Source organism: Sinohyriopsis cumingii, chromosome 7 (genome assembly GCF_028554795.1).
Source record: "Sinohyriopsis cumingii isolate HCF-2022 chromosome 7, ASM2855479v2, whole genome shotgun sequence".
In the NCBI taxonomy this organism is placed as follows: Eukaryota; Metazoa; Mollusca; class Bivalvia; order Unionida; family Unionidae; genus Sinohyriopsis; species Sinohyriopsis cumingii.
Window position 1 is genome coordinate 56,619,950 of NC_142967.1, and position 20,910 is coordinate 56,640,859.

The following is a 20,910-nucleotide window of genomic DNA, read 5'->3' on the forward strand; positions in this document are numbered from 1 at the left end:
GTCCTCTAAAAGTTTCAAGAGTACCATATATACTTGCATATAAGCCCGTTTGTGTGTAAGTTAACCCCTCAAACTAAACAGGTAAAACTTTGTGTGTAAGCTAACCCCTCAAACTAAATAGGTAAAACTTTAAAAAGTTCAGGACCCATGAATAAGCTGACCCATATGTCAAGCCATATTGAAAAATCTTGTTATATAGTGAAAAAATTGAAAAATGACTAAAAAGGCATGAAAAAGGTGTTCATCATCGTTGTTACAATGGTTTTAGATGGCAACTGGTAACATGACTGCTCTTTTGTGTTTGGAAGAAATTTCATTTGATGGATTTATACTGCTTCAAGAGTTAATGTCAGGTCTGGAAATTTTTTATTTATATTGTTTAGACTGGGAAAGGTCAGAAATCTTTATTTAAATTTGTGGCAGGAACCCTGAGTACAGATCCTGATGGGTTCAGGTTAAGCAGGTGATCTGCATTAACAATATATACTGGTAATAAACAAGAAAACTTTAAAATTTTCAAGTTCAGACATTATCCCATGGAAAAGTTTCTTGCAGGATTTTATTTTTTCCTAAATTATTTGGCTTGTAAAGGAATATAAATGATATTTCTTCTGTCTGAACTATCCTAAATTTTGATCTTCAATGATAAAACAAGTACCCACAAAAAAGTAAAAGAATTTAAGACTGCATCCACAATGTGTGAGTGTGTGTATGTATGATTTGGATTTTTAAAGTAACTTTAACAATTTTTCAGTCATATCACTACAATGTCTGCTGTGAGGTAATTTCTAGTGATGTCTAACACTGGGGCATCATGCCGCAGACAAATATTTAGCTTCATGTGCCACCCAGTCACATTATCCTGAGACAAGGCTGATCAGTCCTAACACTAACCTCATAACGATAAGCACCAAGCAAGGCAGCTGCTAGTACCATTTTTATAAGTGTTTGGTTTGACTTGGCCTTCAAACCCACAACCTCCACATCTGAGGTGGACACTCTAACCAGTTAGCCCACTGGAGTGGTCCCATCCATCCACAATGACATACTGCAAGGTTGTTTCAATGCATTTGTTTGCTGTTGCAATGAAACATTCCATTATCTTCTCTGCATTATTATTACTATGGTCTTGTATTTTTAAGCTTATTTCCATGGAAACTGATAACTTCATGAACTTTTTGCACTGAGGCTACCAAAAGTTTTATTTACTGAAATTATTTCTTACTTTCATTTAAGACTGGCATCCCATGTGAAATAGAAATAATAATAACAGCAAGCAAATTCTGTGAGTGTTGGTCAATGGCTACCTAGGTGAGGCTGCCAGAAGGAACTGACAAAATAAATTTAACTGTGGCATTTGTGCAAAGCTGAGATGGAAATGAACCAAGTTTCATATCTCAAAAGGCATTAGACTAAAGGACAGATAAGGGGGGAAAACTGATAAGTGACCTTCACCATGCAGATACAACTTTGTGATATAAAATTTACTATCCATTCAAGAAAATCAGAGATACGGTTTTCAATCTGTTCGTTGTGGCATTTGTGTTTGAGGTCACATTTGTACCATTTTCAAAAGTATATCATAATTAGTTTTACAATGAAAACAAAATGTTGAGGTGACTTTTCATTTCCAAGAAGTAGCAGCAACAAGACTGTCAAGATGGCTGCCCTTGGATATCAGATCAGTACAGTTTATATTTAAACCAACCAGACACCACAAGAAGTATTTCAGTGCTGATATGACTTTCTGATCAGGAGTGTTAGCAACAAGACTGTCAAGTTGGCTGCCCTTGAATATCAGATCTTTACAGTTTATATTTAAAACCAACAAGACACCAACAAGACATCACAAGAAGTATTTCAGTGGAAACCCAATGGCAATATGACTTACTGTTAATGAGTATCAGCAATAACAAGATTTTTAAGATGCCTCTTTAAGTACAAACCCCATGCTTATATTATCAAGCATTCAGCAGGACTAACAATAAAAGATATTTTATGATGGCCACTTGAATGTCTAAGCAGCACCATTGTTCATTTAGAAAGAACTAACTGTCATATAAAAAAATATGACTTTCTAGATTGGCACCATTTTTATTTAGGACAAATGTGACATCATAACTAGTCTTTCAAGATGGCTGCTGTGGTGGCCATACTGGCTCTCCAATTGGAATCATTTTCATTTAGGACTAACTAGACATCATCACAAGACGTGGTAAAAAGAAACACATGTCAATATCACATTCCATTCAGGGAACAAACAATAACAAGATTTTCAAGACATCTCCAGTAACAATCATACTGCACATCAAATAAGCACCCTTTCAGGTCTATTAGTGAAAACCCATGTTGATATGACAATGCATTCAGAAGGAGTAGAAATAATAATATGGCCATTAGATTGAATATCCAAGATGAACCATTTTCATTTTAAGACCATCCAGAAATCATGAGCAGTATTCTGGTGAAAACCAATAAAATAGTTTTAAGATGGCTGCCACAGTAGCCATATTAGACATCAAAACTGGCACCATTTTCATATTGGGCCAACCAAATATCATCAGAAGTCTTTTAGTGAAAACCCTCTGTTGACATGGCAGTCCATTCTGAAGTAGCGATAAGAGGATTTTCAAGATGGCTGCTGTGCCAAATTTGATGTCTGAGCAGTACGATTTCATTTAGGGCCAACTTCATGTTTGCAAAGTTTTATGGCAATCCATTACTTAGCTTAGGAATAACAAACTTGTGCTACTGGATGAATAATAATATAATAATAATGCTTTATTTATAGAGGGTGACTCATTAGTCAAGGGCTATTCTCACTTGAGGCCCTCTTAAGGAGAGTATAACAATGCACATTATATGAAGATAGCAATAATTAGTGTTTATTTTAACATGTTTAGTATTAAAATACTAAATTCCGTTATCTATTAAAAACACATACATGCTCATGATATCTTTTCTTAAATACTCTAATATTTTCAGCAGATTTTACATGTAGTGGAAGCTTATTCCACAGAACTGTACCAGAGTACTGAAAACTCTTTTTAAATTGCTCTGTTCTTGGTTTTGGTATTAGAAGGTTTCCATGTGATATTGATCTCAACTGGTATTGTGTTGAAAAAGGCCTGAATAAGTCCTGAAGATACTCTGGTGCAGTTCCATGTAGACATTTATATAAAAGAACTGCCTTGTGATAATCTATCCTGTCATATATTGTGAACCATTTGAGTTCTGTAAACAATGCTTTTGAGGGATGATCAACAGATGCATCTAAAATTACACGTGCTGCTCATTTCTGAAGTTTATAAATCCTGTCAAGCTCAGATTTAGCACAGTTTCCCCATACATTAGAACAATAACCCATTGTTGGAAGAATATATAACTTGTAGTATAGATTTTGAGTTTCCATAGGTAAATATTTCTTGATTCTGCTGAGAAGGACAATTTTGGATGACAGTGTTTTACAAAGCTTATCAATATGGCCATTCCATTATAAATTATTACCTACAGACACATCTACAAGCCTTTCATGTTTGACATGTTTGAATGGAGATAGAGTTCAGATGATGGATGCTGGATGTCAAATTTGGACAATGAACATTAGATGATGGAAAACAGGTCATCCCATAGGCTCTTCTGGTTTATGGCAGGCTAAAAATATATCAAATTCCATCCAAAGCTATCAAATGGAAAGAAAAGTATAGAAGAAAATTAAAATATTGCCCATAACCTTGCCAGGACTATCAATGTGCTATGTAACAAAACACCTCAGATGTCCTATATGCAAATGGTACTAGACCACCTCAGATGTCCTATAAGCAAATGGCACAGGACCACCTCAGATGTCGTATATGCAACCGACACAGTACCACCTCAGATGTCCTATATGCAACTAACACAGTACCACCTCAGATGACCTATATGCAACTGGCACAGGACCACCTCAAATGTCCTATATGCAACTGGCACAGGACCACCTCAGATGTCCTATATGCAACTGGCACAGGACCACATCAGATGTCCTATATGCAACTGGCACAGGACCAGGTCAGATGTCCTGTATGCAAATGGCACAGGACCACCTCAGTTATCCTAGAGGCCAGTGGCACAGTATTATTACTCTCAGTTTTCATTTTTGGACAGATGTGGTGATACTGTTCCAGTCACTGTTAGGACATACATGATGATGTACAAATATACAAAGTTTCATCTCATAATCTTAATGTTCTTAGTGTTATAGAAAGAAAAGATAAAAATTAATATAAGAGCCATGACCCTGATGTTGAAAATATGGCCTCCAAGTGTGGTATACAATACACCTTATAGAGATAATGTACAATTATACCAGTTTCATCCCTTAATTTCAAGTAGTTCCAAGTTGTAAAGAGAAACATAAAGTGTGATCTAATACTTAAAATATTGACCTGTGATGCTGGAATAGGGTATAGGACCCTCATGCTGAACAAATAATAAAGGAAAAGTATTCTATGATGCATCCCATAATCTCACATGGTTTGAAAGTTACACAGCAGAAAAGTGAAAGGGAAAACCACACATTAAGTGGTGACCTTGCCCTCCAAGGCAGGGCCCCAATATGGTATAGAACACACATTCCAATGATGATATATGAGTATATCCTAAACCCTTAATCTGTCATGACTTTAAGGCATGGTTGAATAGATGGATGATGCAAAGATTGATGGATGGAGACCAGGACACTGCCTTCCACCTTCATGGTGGACAATAATTAGTAGTAGTAGCATTTTAGTAGTAGTAGTAGCAGTAGAAGCAACAGCAGCAGTAGTGGTAGTACAGGGACTGAAATATTTTTAAATATCCACTCACCCGATAAAGCAAGTACCAAAACTGTTTACTCACCCATCTCCTACTTTACAGGCTGTTACACAAACATAATAGTTGACAATGTTCATGGCTTAAATTTAAGACAATAAAAGATTGTTTTGCAGAACTTATGCTGTGATGCTTCTAACACGAGCTGTAAGTAATTAATATTTAGGCCTGCTTGCCCACCATATGGTAAGTCTTTACTGAGGCCTGCTCGCCCACCATATGTTAAGTCTTTACTAAGGACTGCTTGCCCACCATATGTTATGTCTTTATTGAAGCCTGCTTGCCCACTCTATGGTAAGTCTTTACTGAGGCCTGCTTGCCCACCATATGTTAAGTCTTTATTGAAGCCTGCTTGCCTACCATATGGCAAGTCTTTACTGAGGCCTGCTTTCTGGCCATACTGTAAGTCTTTATTGAAGCGTGCTTGCCCACCATATTGTAAGCCTTTATTGAGACCTGCTTGCCAGCCATATGGCAAGTCTTTATGAGGCCTGCTTGCCTGCCATACTGTAAGTCTTTATTGAGGCCTGCTTGCCCATTATATGGCAAGTCTTTATTGTGACCTGCTTGCCTGCCACATGGTAAATCTTTTTTAGTATTGAAAAGTGATGGCAATGCACTTGTATGAACTTGATCAAAACAAATGGAAAACAAGCTTCTAGTAGAAAGTATTGACAACCAATGAAGTTGGCAGTATTATTGACAGAAAATGCTTTTAATGAAAGAGAAACACTGGTTAACTCTGAATCAGCATTTGCCCGATTAGGTGAAGGATTAAAAAATCCACTCAACCACTGTAAATATTAACTTGCTGTTTCAAGTTGCACTTGCAACCCACTTTATTAGCATCAAAATGCTACTTTGTACCTGAAGAAAAGAGTCCTAACCTGTAATCTGATACAGTATAGATGGGTTATTTATGAGAGCAGATCACAGGAGCTAATGTGTAGCATTACATAACCAAATACCTAGCTAAATGAGGGGTGGTGAAAGATTTAGCGATAAGACCTATACATGTCATGCTATTTTTACAAATAAAAGTCCTTGTACAAGTTACAAAATAGCGAGGCACAAGTGGGCCTGGTAATGCTCAAATGGCCACCATTTCAGCTGACTATTCACAAGTGGGCCTGGTAATGCTTAAATGGTCACCATTTCAACTGACTATTCACAAGTGGGCCTGGTAATGCTCAAATGGCCACCATTTCAGCTGACCATTCACTTGGCAAGCTTATGTAGTACTGTAAGAATGCAATAAGGTGCAGTGACTTGGAAACTTTACATCATGTTGATTTAACCTATTCATCATTATTAAAAATGTTTATAAAGATAATGGCATAATTAATATGCAAAGTGTCTAGCTTATAAAATGTGTCATCTGAGAGCTGGATGATATAAACACAATGACCAAGTTTGACAGAAACTAGATGAGAAGTATAGTCTCTAGATTTAGAGAGGTGACAAGATCAGCCAATCAGATGCAAGGTATCTCATTACCATAGCCATTATTCTATCTCTGATGAAAATCTGATATAAAAAGTAATGGCTTGAAGTCAGGCAATAATATAATCAGATCAAAGATCATTTTCACAAAACAAGGTTCTGATGTGATAAACCTATCTACACCTTGGCATATTGAGCAGATACTTATGGTTCAAGTTATTCAAATCTGAACACTGTTCCTACAAGATCAAGACTAGGAGAGCACACAACTTGAATGAACTGATAAATAGGCAATTTTCCACTGCCAGTCAGTTTTTGTACAAATACCATTCACTTCAATACACCTATAATGGCTTCCCTATGGTACATAGTCATACTTTCGATGTTAAACTTCCGATGTATCATTTTCAGGTCAATAGCCACCACCATTTTCGGCTGATGTGCAATGCACCATGCTACTGGTTAGTTGGCATTACACACTAAGGGAGGCAACTCATGAAATCCAATAAATGTCTCTAGGATAAAGCACCAATATATGTTTGATCTGTCAAGATGCATATAGGGTTTTCATATCAGAACCCTGGCTAGCAAAAATGTTCAATGATAAGCTCATCAAGACAAGTGAATCCTGTTCACTTTTGATGTCCTCCAACATATTGATAATATAACCCTTTACTCCAATTTGGATCAAAATCGGATCAGAATTATGGCCTTCAATCTGGCAATAGGCTCAGACAATCAGATGCAAGATCACCTGATTAATATGCATGGATCCACTCATTAATATGCATGGATCAACTGCTTAATATGCATGGATCCACTCATTAATATGCATGGATCTACTCATTACCGAAATTACCCAAGATCTTGATGATATAAGCATCTACTGCAAGGCTGATCAAAATTGGATCAGAAATATGATCCCGAGACTGGTCACATACCCAGCCAATCAGATGCAAGATAAACTCATTAACATGCAAGGATCCCAATAATTACTGAATCCATCAGAGATCTTGTTGATGTAAGCCCCCCTGTTTCAAGTCTGATCAAAGTCAAATCAGAAATGTAGTTTTCAGAGGGTTAACAAACTCAGTCAATGAGATACAAGATCACCTAATTAGCATCTGTGGATCTCATCTGAAGTCTAAATGATATAAGCATATGTTATGAGTTTGATCAAAGTCAATCTGAAATCCAGATGGGTAGCAAGTTCAGCCAATCTGATCTAAGATCACCTAATTAGCATGCATGGATCTCGCTCATTGTCGAACTTGTCTGGATCTTCTTGATATAAGCAAAATATTCAAAGTCTTATCAAAGTTGGATTAGAAATACAGCCTCCACCAGAGTGATAATAAACTCAGTCAAGATCTTAACGATATTAGCATATATTCTGAATCTGATGAAAATTGGATCAGAAATATGACTTCCAGAGTGATAACAAGGTTAACCAATCAGATGCAAGATCACCTCATTAATATACATGAATCTCACATCTAACTCATCTGAGATTTTGATCATGTAAACCCATATTTCAAGTCTGATTAAAATCGGATATGAAATACGGACTCCAGAGTGTAACAAGCAACTAATGACAAACACAAAAAGCATCACTGACACCAGGCCAAGATGCATGATGGACACCAGGCCAAGTTGCGTGATTGACACCAGGCCAAGATGCATGATGGACACCAGGCCAAGTTGCGTGATTGACACCGGGTCATGCGGTAGGCCTCTTTAGGCATATGGTAAGTTAACTAATAAAACATAGTCAAGTGAACACTGAGAAATACTAATTTATCTTAATGTTTAAATTGCCCTCCTCCATGAATTTTAGTTTTGTAGATTATGGAGTTTATTCAAGAGAGGTTTACTTTTTCCAGAAGAGATGTACATCGTTATGAATATACAATTACATATATGCATCATATCTAAATCATTTGATGAACGCTTGAATTAATAACAATCTTATTCAAGAAGTGTTACATATATTTCAATGAACTTATTGATAATAGCAAAGATTCTTACCTCATCTGACAGCAGTTTGTTACCCTGGACAAGTTTATTTATTGCATCAACCCAATTCACACTCTCTGCAGGAGTATCACACTAAAATACATATGCAAAATAAATTAGTATCCGCTAATTTGACTTGTCATATATTTAAAAAAGTTAGCATTCTTAAATTTCTGACCACAAAATTCTAAACAGGTTGTTACTGTATGCACTTTTAGAAATACTACTATGTAGAAAACTTAATCAGTAACTGAAATTTTACAAAAATGCAACACAGTCAATTTCAACCTTTTATATTATTTACTTATTACCTATGGAACAGAGAGTAACATGATACATGTATGAGAATTATCCTCACTGTTTTCAGTGGTAATAATCCTTCGTATCTGCAATTAAATGTTGACTGGTCTCAGCACAGGGGTAACAGGCTCACTTTGCATCTCTGCAATATAGATTCAATCCCTTTTTCTACCATGTGCAAAGGCCAGTGGTTATCGAGTCAAAATTGGAAGTTTCTTCCAATTTTCATCTCCTATTCTTTTGAACTATTAACTGCTAAATTAGAAAACCACCTCCAACAGAATTTACAGATTCCTGCATTCCACAAAAAATAATTTCTTACATGTGCAAATTAACATTTTCTACATACTTGTCTTTAACCTTGAACTTGATATGATGGTCAGAAGATCAATGAACTTATTGCAGATAAAGTCAAGATGTACTCATATTCTATTTTTGGATCAATCTAATTTGTTATTTTTGCTTGAACAAATCCTCCAAAGTTACTGATGGATGTGATACCATTCAAAGTGTTTCTCAGATAAAACCAGAAACTGGGTTAAATTTTAAAAAATCCTTGCATATTTGTTTGTGTCATCATGCCAACAAGCAAGGACAGGTAAAAACCTTTCCGGCTTAAAATCAATATCAGAGACTGACCATCAGCTTGTTCAATGGAATGCAACTAAATACAATGCCTGGTTAAAATTAATTTGTATATGTACAAGTCACTGGATTAATATCCTTAGTGAAACACAAAAATGCAATCAATGACCTTTTATGTAATCAATTAGGCCTGATTTTCAAAACTCCTTTACAAAAGAGTCAGACCTATACCACTTTCATTTTAGAACCAATTAAATTCTGCAAGAAGTATCTGAATGAAAGCCCAAGTCAAAGCCACTATTCGTTTTAGAGGATTAGCGATAATAAGATTTTTTAGATGGTCGCTATGGTGCCATTTTGGAATTATGATGTACATCATTTTTATTCCAACTACTTCTATGTCAAACTGACCTTCCATTCAGAATGAGGCACCATACAAATATTTTTGGCTTGGCCATCAAGGCAGCAATTTGGATGGTTGCATCTGCATCTTCAAAATACAGGAACAACTATATCTTGCATGTAAGAAGTTTTGTTGAGTCTTTTTAAAACTTGGATAGGCCATCCATTTATGAGAATTAGTGGTTATGAGATTTTAAAATACTCTAGGAGATCAAATATGGGACCACCTACAATTAGTGACAAGAGAAACCACCAACCCCCATGTCAATATTACAATCCTTAATGAAGAACCATGAATAGATGGTCAAAATGGCCATTATACTAGCAGTCAGATCAGCATCATTTTAATTTAAAACCAGCAGGCCATTTTATTAGAGGTCTGATCAGCATGATTGTAATTTAGAACCAGCAGGCCATTATACTGGAGTTCTGATCAACATGATTTTAATTTAGAACCAGCAGGCCATTTTATTGGAGGTCTGATAGCATGATAGCATGATTTTAATTTAGAACCAGCAGGCCATTATACTGGAGGTTTGATCAGCATGATTTTAATTTAGAACCAGCAGGCCATTATACTAGAGGTCTGATCAACATGATTTTAATTTAGAACCAGCAGGCCATTTTATTGGAGGTCTGATCAGCATGATTTTAATTTAGAACCAGCAGGCCATTTTACTGGAGGTCTGATCAACATGATTTTAGTTTAGAACCAGCAGGCCATTATATTGGAGGTCTGATCAGCATGATTTTAATTTAGAACCAGCAGGCCATTTTATTCGAGGTCTGATCAGCATGATTTTAATTTAGAACCAGCAGGCCATTTTATTGGAGGTCTGATCAGCATGATGTAATTTAGAACCAGCAGGCCATTTTACTGGAGGTCTGATCAGCATGATTTTAATTTAGAACCATCAGGCCATTATATTGGAGGTCTGATCAGCATGATTTTAATTTAGAACCAGCAGGCCATTATACTGGAGGTCTGATCAACATGATTTTAATTTAGAACCAGCAGGCCATTACACTGGAGTTCTGATCAACATAATTTTAATTTAGAACCAGCAGGCCATTATACTGAAGGTCTGACCAGCATGATTTTAATTTAGAACCAGCAGGCCATTATACTGGAGTTCTGATCAACATGATTTTAATTTAGAACCAGTAGGCCATTATACTGAAGGTCTGACCAGCATGATTTTAATTTAGAACCAGCAGGCCATTATACTGGAGTTCTGATCAACATGATTTTAATTTAGAACCAGCAGGCCATTATACTGGAGTTCTGATCAACATGATTTTAATTTAGAACCAGCAGGCCATTACACTGGAGTTCTGATCAACATGATTTTAATTTAGAACCAGCAGGCCATTATACTGAAGGTCTGACCAGCATGATTTTAATTTAGAACCAGAAGGCCATTTTATTGGAGGTCTGATCAACATGATTTTTATTTAGAACCAGCAGGCCATTTTATTGGAGGTCTGATCAGCAATATTTTAATTTAGAACCAGAAGGCCATTATAATGGAGGTCTGATCAGCAATATTTTAATTTAGAACCAGCAGGCCATTATATTGGAGGTCTGATCAACATGATTTTAATTTAGAACCAGCAGGCCATTATACTGGAGGTCTGATCAGCATGATTTTAATTTAGAACCAGCAGGCCGTTATAATGGAGGTCTGATCAACATGATTTTAATTTAGAACCAGCAGGCCATTATACTGGAGGTCTGATCAGCATGATTTTAATTTAGAACCAGCAGGCCTTTATGCTGAAGGTCTGATCAACATGATTTTAATTTAGAACCAGCTATGTAACAAAAGAAGTGTTTTCTAAGGAAAATCCCCTTTGTATATGACATGCTCTTTCTACAATTTTGCCATAGTGAAGATTTGATATACACCAGGACCTGCTACATATTATAAGTGTTTCAGTGAAAAAACCCAAGTGACACAACTATCCAGATTGGAGAAATAGCTATGACAAGATTTTTAAGCTGGTCACCATAGTGTCTACATTGGATATCTATTTGTTACAGCTTTCCTTTAGGAACAACAACTTACCACAAGAAATTATTTTAGTGAAAACACCCCATTGCTATTGCTATCTATTTTGAAGAATTTGCAGCAACAAAGTTTTCAAGATGTCTGCTATGCTGGCTGTATTAAGTGACAGGCACCAGGTCTGCCATGCTGGCTGTATTAGGTGATAGGCTGGTGCTCCTATAACTATCTGCTTAGAGGGAACAGTGACAACAAGATTTGGTGGCCATACTGGTGGCAAAACTGGCACCATTTTCATTTTAATAGCAGTTAGCACAATGTCAACATGACCATTCAGGAAGAATAACAATCACAAGGTTTTCAAGATGGTTGACATGGTTACCATGTTAGATTTCAGATCAGCATCATTTCCATTTAAAACCAACTGGACCTTATAAAAGAGTCTTTTAGTGAAAGCCCCATGTTAATACAACCATCTAACAAAATTCTCAAGACTGCCTCCATAGTGACCATATTGGATGTCAAAAGTGTACCATTTTCATTTAAGACCCTCTAGAGTCCATAAAAAGTTGTGTGGTTAAAACTCCGTGTCAATATGAGTATCCATTCAGCAAAAAGATTTTCAAGCTGGCTGCCATGGTAACCATACTGGATATCTAAGGGTTGACCAAAGGGCACTGTTTTTAATGAGAAGCAACCTGACTTCATAAGAAATCTTTCAGTTACAAAACCCATGCTTATATGACCATCTATCTATTCTGGGGGAGTAATGAAAATAAACAAGATGGCCAATGTGGTTGTCATATTGGATGTCAGCACCATTATCATTTAAGAATAAATAGACATTATAAGAAGTCTTTTGGTGAGAATCCTATACCAACAGGACAATCTGTTAGTCTTGGGAATCTGATACGTCATAAGATTTTTAATATGGATGCTCTGGTAATCTTACTGGATGTCTATTATGATAAACTAAACATTGTATGAAGACTTTGATATTCTGGTTGAGTACTGATAAAACGATTTTCAAGATGGCTGCCATGATTGATGTCCAATGGACACCATTTCTTTTATTACCAACTTCCTCTTGGGATAAATATGGAAATCCCCCTGTCATTAGGATGAGAAGCAATAACAAATCTGTTATTAATGAATGGACACACGATGTCAGATAGGTGACAGACAAAAGAAAGAAAATACTTATATTAAACATCAGTGACAGGAGGTAAATATTTCTGACTGAATTAACCAGATCTATTTTGCTGCTTGTATCCTGTGTGTGTGTGTGATTTCGATTTTTAATGAAGCTTTAACAATTTTTCAGTCATATCACTACAATGTCTGCAGTGTACCAGTTTTTAGTGATGGTTGACATCTGACAAAGAACCAAAACATGAACCCATGGCTAAGAGAGGTAAAATATGTCAAATAAACTTATAGGAATGAACTAGTGTGTGTGTGTGTGTGATTTGGATTTTTAATGTAGCTTTTACAATTTTTAGTCATATCGCTATGATGTCTGCAGTGTGCCAGTTCTTAGAGATGTCTAGCACTGGGGCATCATGCTTCAAACATGTGGCATTATGTTCCACCCACATTCAAGACTGGAATTCATTCACATACTTTATATTTTTGATAGAAGTTTTAGGACTATTTGGGATCTAAATCACAAGTCTATAAGTTCTTTTTAAATTTTTACTTTGTATTACTGGGAAATAAATTATTTGTTGAATTTATCAAAAACATGTTGATTTTTACTATTTTCTGTTATTTAGTTTAAGACCATAGAGTCATAAAAAAATGAGCTTTTAGTTTTGAGAAGGCTTAGCTTGCCATCATTGTTGTAGCACTTTACCCCGAATCATTGAGAATTTATATCTTGACAGTGGTCTTTAAGGATAATTATAAAACCAACTGTAATCTTAATACTAGCAGAATTAAAATAGGACAGGAATAAAAAACTTTGTCGGCATCTATAATGATATATATGTCTACAGCTCTGTGAATTTTCAGGTTAGCAGTATTAAATGTATATAAAAGTAACTATTCCTTTCATGTACAAAGTATTTCAACAACGATTTCACACAGAGCATAACACATCTCATTAAATACATGCTAAAAATGGGTGATCTGTTTAGATCAATTTTTTTTAATGCCACCATGACCTCTGGAAGAGTCAATTTGTTTATTACGGCCATAATGTAGCTGCCTACTATTGATTTCTTTGCAGTATAAAAAATGGACTCTTCCAGAACTCAGGACGAACATGGCAGATTACATGTACACAGACCAGAATTTTACAGCATGTACTGAATAAATATTGTTGTGCTGTATGTCAAAATGAATTTAAATAATTTATGCACAAAAAAATTCACTAATATTCACTACATCTGGAGATGCAGACATGAAACTTCAATAAGAAACAGATGTGGATATCATTCATGTGCAGAACAAACATATTGGTACACTATTTCTGCATGTTTATTTTCTTCTTCTCAAATGAAAAGTCCACAAAGATGTATTATCCACTCAAACCACAAAATTGATACCCATGAAATTAAAGTATTTAACAATGTTCAATGTCAAGTTCTTGTGACATTAGTAAAGGTGCAAAAATATTGCACATAAAAATTAACATACCTGTACATAAAATGTTCTCTTTGGCGTAATCACTTCAAATAGGTTATCTCTTGTTGGATGCTGCGATCTGAAGATATTAATAACAGCTATACAGCACATTAACCGTGATTGCTAACCTTAATGCTATAATTACACAGTGTTTACTCAAGAGCAAGACTTCCAATTCCAAGAAACACATTTGGAGCAGCCTGCAATATATGAACTGATATCAAGGAAAATGTGTGTGTGTGTGTGTGTGTGTGTGCTTTGGATTTTTAATGTAGCTTTAACAATTTTTCAGTCATATCAAGGAAAATGTCAGGGTCAATGAAGCCATAAATTAAGGTCACAATGTAAAACTTTTGGTATGATTTTGTGACTTCTTCAAATGTATATACATACAAAAAAATTGTGTAGGAGATAGTGTCCAAAATATAAAGGGTGAAACAAAAAGCTTAAAATACAAAAGTCATACAAGTATGAAAGTAAGTCACAGTGACCAGTTTTTGCATGCCAAAATTACCCTCTGTGCGAGGCTCGACAAGCCAAGTTTCATGAGCATAAGCAAGATCTGGTCACTGGAGTTTAAGAGTGTAACAAATGGATAGCTGGAAAAAAAGAAGTCACTAAAGCATGGAAATTAGGTCACTATGACATAGTTTATATGGCAGGATTATGCACCAAGAAACATGTCTATGATGCTGAGGATGTTATCAACAAATGATGCTAGTGAAGAATGAATCTAGGAATGCACTGGCATAGGGTCAGCATGATTGAATTACTCTTGCTAAGACACATTTATGAATTACCTTTCAGGAGTAAAGGTAAAGCTTGGTCCAAAATATTGAGTCTGACAGGTCACAGTGAGCTAATTTGATATGATTATTTTCTCACATGCAAATTTTCATGAGAGTAGATGCAATAGGGTCCAAGATAATGTGTAATAAACAGATGTTGCTGTTGTTGTAGAGTTTAAAGCTATTTTTGAGCACACGATAGGCTATACATAGCGGCCAGTATTAATGGTGGAGGAAGAACCTGGAAAACCCAGGAAAGAACCACTGACCCAAAAGAAGCTATTGGCAAGCTTTCTCACATACCCACATTAGCTGAATCCGAGACTCGAACCCAGGCAGACAGAGGTGAAATGGCAGTGATACGTAACGAAAAGCACTTTAGACCACTAGGCCAATGGGGGCCCCTTAATAAAAAGATAACTTAAATTATAACCGACTGAAAAATATGCTGACCTAGTTCTGATAAGAATGAGTTACTTTCCCCAAGATGAATCAAACTTCCAATTTGTTATGAGTGTTAGTAAAATAGGATCTTAAATATTGATAGAATAATGAAACCAATGATGGAAAATGTAAAGTCACTCAAGCATGCAAATTAGGTCTCACTTAGTTTTGACAGAGTAACTTTTGTCAAGATATATTCAGGGTATTGTTGTTGTTGTTCTTGGGTTTAACAGTATTTTTCAGCACTAGATAGGCAATACATGGCAGCCAGTATAACTGGTGGAGGAAGAACCCTGGAAAACCCAGGGAAGAACCACCGACCCATGAGAATCTACTGGTAGGTTTTTTTCCACGTACCCATGCTAGCCGAGCCTTGGACTCAAACATACAGACAGAGGTGAGATAGCAGTGATCCAGAACAGTGAGTGCTTTAGACCACTCGGCCACTCGGGGTGCCTATTCAGGGTATAATAAACAAACTGATGAAAATATAAAGGTCACACAAGCATGAAAATTAGGTCTCACCTACCTGGCTAGTTTTGAAATTACATAGTTATTTTGATCAATATATATCAACATATCATTTTTCATTAGTGTAGGTGCAATAGGTCAAAAATATTTAGGAATAGTAAACAGCTTAAAATACACATGTCACTCAGGTATGCAAATCAGGTCACAGTGTCAAAAGTATGGGCGAAATAGGTCCCAAGACACTAGTGGCATAATAAGTGAACATGAAAAAATATGCACACTGCTATATTCCCTCCAAACCTTGGTGAGAGATATTATAAGACTGCATTAAAGTAAGTATATTTATGATAAAAATTACTAATGAAGATAATTAATACAAATTCTTAGTTAACAATTTATTCATACAATGTATTTAACAGCTATCTTTAAGCAATCAGCCTACCACTCCTATTTGGTCACTATAAACGTCACTCATGGGAAATGGCATGAAACTGTCTATAAAGGACACTCATTGGAATTGGCATGAAACTGTCTATAAAGAACACTCATGGGAACTGGCAAGAAACTATCTATAAAGGACTCTCATGGGAATGGCAGGAAACTGTCCATAAAAGACACTCATGGGAACTGGCATGAAACCATAAAGGTCACTCAAGGGAACTGGCATAAAACTGTCTAAAAAGCTTAATCATGGTAATTGGCATGAAACTGTCTATAAAGGACACTCATGGCAACTGGCATGAAACTACAAAGGTCACTCATTAGAATTGGCATGAAACTGTCTATAAAGGACACTCATGGGACTGGCATGAATCTGTCTATGAAGGACACTCATGGGAATGGCATGAGACTGATTATTAAGGACATTCATGGGAATGGCACAAAACTGTCTATTAAGGACACTAATGGGAATTGGCATGAAACTGTCAATAAAGGACACTCATGGGAATTGGCATGAAACTACAAAGGTCACTAACTGGAACTGGCAGGAAACTGTTTATAATGGACACTTATGGGAACTGGCATGAAACTGTCTATAAAGGACACTCATGGGAACTTCAGAAGTACATAATTTAATTAAATGATTATATATTCTCTTATAAGTTCAGTGCAACTGCAAGCTGCACTGACCAATGTCTGTCATCACATGTGTGTGTGATCTGGATTTTCAATGTAGCTTTAACAATTTTTCAGTCACATCGCTACGATGTCTGCAGTGTGACAGTTTATAGTTATGTCTAGCACTGGGGCATCATGCCACAGACATGTAGCATGATGTCCCACCCAGTTATATTATTCTGACACCAGGCTGACCAGTCTTAACACTAACCTCTTACTGCTAAGTGTCAAGCAAGACAGCTGTTAGTACCATTTTTATACGTCTTTGGTATGACTCAGCTGGGTATTGAACCCACAACCTCCCGCATCCATGGTGGATGCTCTAACCACTAGGCCACCGGAGCAGTAACGGATGAAGTGTTGTACTCAAAATCCTATCTCATTTGTTCAAGAGCAGTAGTGATAACAGTTTTGGGACTACCATTATTGTGCCACGTCGGAAGACAGATGTACACCATGTTTATTCAGAACCAGATCCATCCAGATTTTTTAGGTGTAAATATCATTGTGATTATCCCATCTGGAGAACCAACTGCATTAGAACCAACAACTACAGTGTGTGTGTGTGTGTGTGTGATTTGGATTTTTAATGTAGCTTTAATAGTTTTTCCAGTCATATCGCTACGATGTCTGCAGTGTGATATCTAGCACTGGGGCATCATGCCGCAGACATGTAGCATGATGTCCCACCCAGTCGCAATATCCTGACACCAGGCCAACCAATCTTAACACTAACCTCTTAATGATAAGCAAAGCAGCTGTTAGTACCATTTTTTAAAGTCTTTGGTATGACTTGGCCAGGGACTGAACCCATGACCTCCCGCACCTGAGGTGGACGCTCTAACCACTAGACCACCAGAGTGGTCTGTCATTATATAAATATAATGTGATGGAAGATCTGGTTCTACACAATTTGTTAGGAGTAATCAATAGAAAAAACACACTGACTTAAAAGCACAGTATGTGATGGCAAATCAGGGCCTATGTAGCTTGCAAATGGATTCAACTAATAAGTGAGTTTATTATATATTCATAATGAGAATAATGAAATATATCGGTGGGAGAAAACTGATACCAATTTTATCACCACAGTGGCAATATCATCTTTGGAACTACTTGGTTTTTCCATTTAGGAAGTATATCTGCCCTTATGAATGTTCTTCAGATCTGTACATTAATTTCCATAGTTAGGCCTATTTTTTATCTTTTTGTCTTCTTTTCCTTCTCACTCTCCCACCCATCCTCTCTTTCTCCCCATCATATCAACTACCATACATACTCACTTTTAATCTTTTGTTGAATAGAGCTCTGAAGCCTGCTGTAGTTATCAGCCACACTACTATAATACCATTATCCATAGCAATGTTGTTCACATTTTTTCCTGTATTCTTCCACACAAGAAACGTGTTAATGAAATAAAACTTTGTTCATTTCTTTTCTTCAGATAAATATGCATTAATTTGAAGCATTATCTAAATTTGCAAAAAGTCACTGTCTTCAAATTTTTGTAAATTCTTTTTACTGATGCAGTAATGCAGCCATTAATAACACTGACACTGAATGGATAAATAAATCCATACAAATCAAAGGATTTTGAAAGAAAAATATATTTAAAAAGAGAAAATCTACACTTTTTGGAGAATATATAAGGAATTTTTTCACTGGTGAAGTGGCTTTGAATTGACCTTGCCACTCATGACAATACAATGTTTCCACGATTTCCCTACATCTAAAAAATATTGATATCCTCTATATATACAGTAAATGACATCACATATGTGGCTCCCTCTATGTATAAATGGGAGAAAACTGTATTCTACAAAAGGAGGAAGTCATAAAATACTATACAAATTAAATATTTATATGAAGAAAACACCATACTAAATTGAATAGTGAATGATGAAAATGTAACAATTCTAGAATGCCATGAAAAGGTTTAAATATTAAAGAGAAATATTTCAAATGCAAGACTTGTTAGAAAATGAATGCAAAGACTCATGGTTGCTACAATTTAAAGTTCTTACCTATCAACTGTTTTAGCAAATGAAATATCACTAAGTGGTATCAATCTTATTGGAGACATCTCCTGTAAAAAATATATCAAAAAGAAAAAATATTTATTTTAGAAAACTAGACAAGTCTTCTTTAAAAATATGAAATCTACATACCAAAAATATTTCTGACTAGTTCAAAATATGATGGAAACTAAAATATAATTTGACATAATCAATGAACTTTGCCACCGAGTCTTATACCTAAGAGGAGATCACTCTGCCCAAGTGCCACACAGATTGGCAGACAACATTTAGCTCCCCATAGCTAAAAGAAGTATCTGGGAGGGCTGGATTTGTGAAGTAGTAGTAGTTCTCCTACTGACTGGGTTACATATTTTATTTTAAAACCTCAAAAGAGATAAATAAAATAAAAACAAAACAAAAACAAAAACAAAAAAATTCAGATTAAAATGGGGACATGTAGCTGACCCCTCATGGACCTACAATTACAACTCTGCAATCCTATGAAGCATTGTCATTTCTATTAAAACTATGCAATTGCATGAAATTGCACTTAGAAGAAATGATGGTTGTATTGACTGCACTGTACTGTCCCAAACCTGTCCAAGACTGGTGCACCCTGCCTTTCCTAGCTGTCAATCTACCCTTTCTAGTCAACACCCAGCCCTCCTTGTGGGTTAACTGGCGTGGAGTCTCTCTCCTATAGAGAGAAAGAGTGTTTCTGTGAGAGATTTCAATTTTTAACATAGCTTTAACAACTTTCCAGTCACACTGCCTTGATGTCTTCAGTGTAGCCATTTATAGTGATGTCTAGCACTGGGTAATCATGCCACAGACATGCAGCATCATGTCCCACCCAGTCAAATCATCCTGACTCCATGTTGACCAAGTGAGGCATCTGCTAGTGCCATTTTTATAAGTCCTTGGTATCACTTGGTTGGGGTTTAAACCTGTGACCTCCCACATCCAACTTGCACATTCAAACCAATGAGGCCACCGAAGCAGTCCTCTTACATTATGAAAAGTATCTGAATGGGTACCAGACTAAAACCAGTTGATTATGTGACAAGCTTGCTTCATTTGTAAACACAGAGCATTTTGTGTAAAATAACAAACTGCAAATGAAGTAAAGAGCCATTGCAAAAAGTGCAAAATACCATCAGAAATTCTCAGGTTATAAGGAAAAGTGAAAGAAACTCAACTCCAAGTCCTTTAAACACTGCTGTGAAATTTATGTCAAAAAGATTTAGATAACATTGTCATTTATATGTTCTTCAGCAGTGGGAGAATGAGTGGACAATAAAATAGTTGCAGCCAGACATTTGCACACCAATTTCGTTGATACGGTGATATTGGACCATGAAATGAAAGCTACTCATAATCATTTTCAATACAATTAAAACAAATTAGCACACTGATTCCAAAGCAAGCCTATGATTTTTAAATTAAAATATAAAATATTTAAAATCATTAGTTATACCTATCCAACTATATATATAATTAACACTCACATCTGTTGATCCCCTTCTACACAGACCACCTCCCTGAAAGGATGGCCTTACAAAGGTGGGGTGGGGGCCTGTACCACTATATGAATATTTTTCTAGGTGATTTATAAAATGAATAGTTAATTTGTGCGAAATTATGTGACAAAAAGTGAATGGTGACTTACCTGTTCGGACTTGTAGTAAGAAAATCCACTGTCATTTAATACAAAAAATCTCCTCTTCCAGTTTTTTCTCTGCAATACAAGAGTACCATTATATGCCTGCCATGTCAAGTTATTCTGCAAAAACAATTTTTCTTTTAGCCCTGTTCAACATGGTCTTTAACCTG

The 20,910-nt window shown here is 36.0% G+C and overlaps 1 protein-coding gene across 18 annotated transcripts in view; it reads right to left on the minus strand.

The window, feature by feature from the left end:
• LOC149795308 (pleckstrin homology domain-containing family A member 1-like) overlaps window positions 1–20,910 on the minus strand; it is a 100,527-nt gene that overhangs the window by 27,854 nt on the left and 51,763 nt on the right. For 17 of the 18 annotated variants that reach the window (XR_016422302.1, XM_089965062.1, XM_089965060.1 and 14 more), the window contains 4 exons: window positions 20,747–20,815; window positions 19,084–19,145; window positions 14,250–14,316; window positions 8,326–8,406 (listed from right to left, as the gene is read on the minus strand). Coding sequence is in view for 17 of the 18 variants with exons in the window: in XM_089965062.1 (XP_089821188.1) it covers window positions 8,326–8,406; window positions 14,250–14,316; window positions 19,084–19,145; window positions 20,747–20,815 (279 nt within the window). In the remaining variant the exon portion in view is untranslated. Of the gene's footprint in view, window positions 1–4,881; window positions 4,901–8,325; window positions 8,407–14,249; window positions 14,317–19,083; window positions 19,146–20,746; window positions 20,816–20,910 lie in introns of all 18 variants that reach the window. The other variant, XM_089965064.1, reaches the window with a different exon arrangement.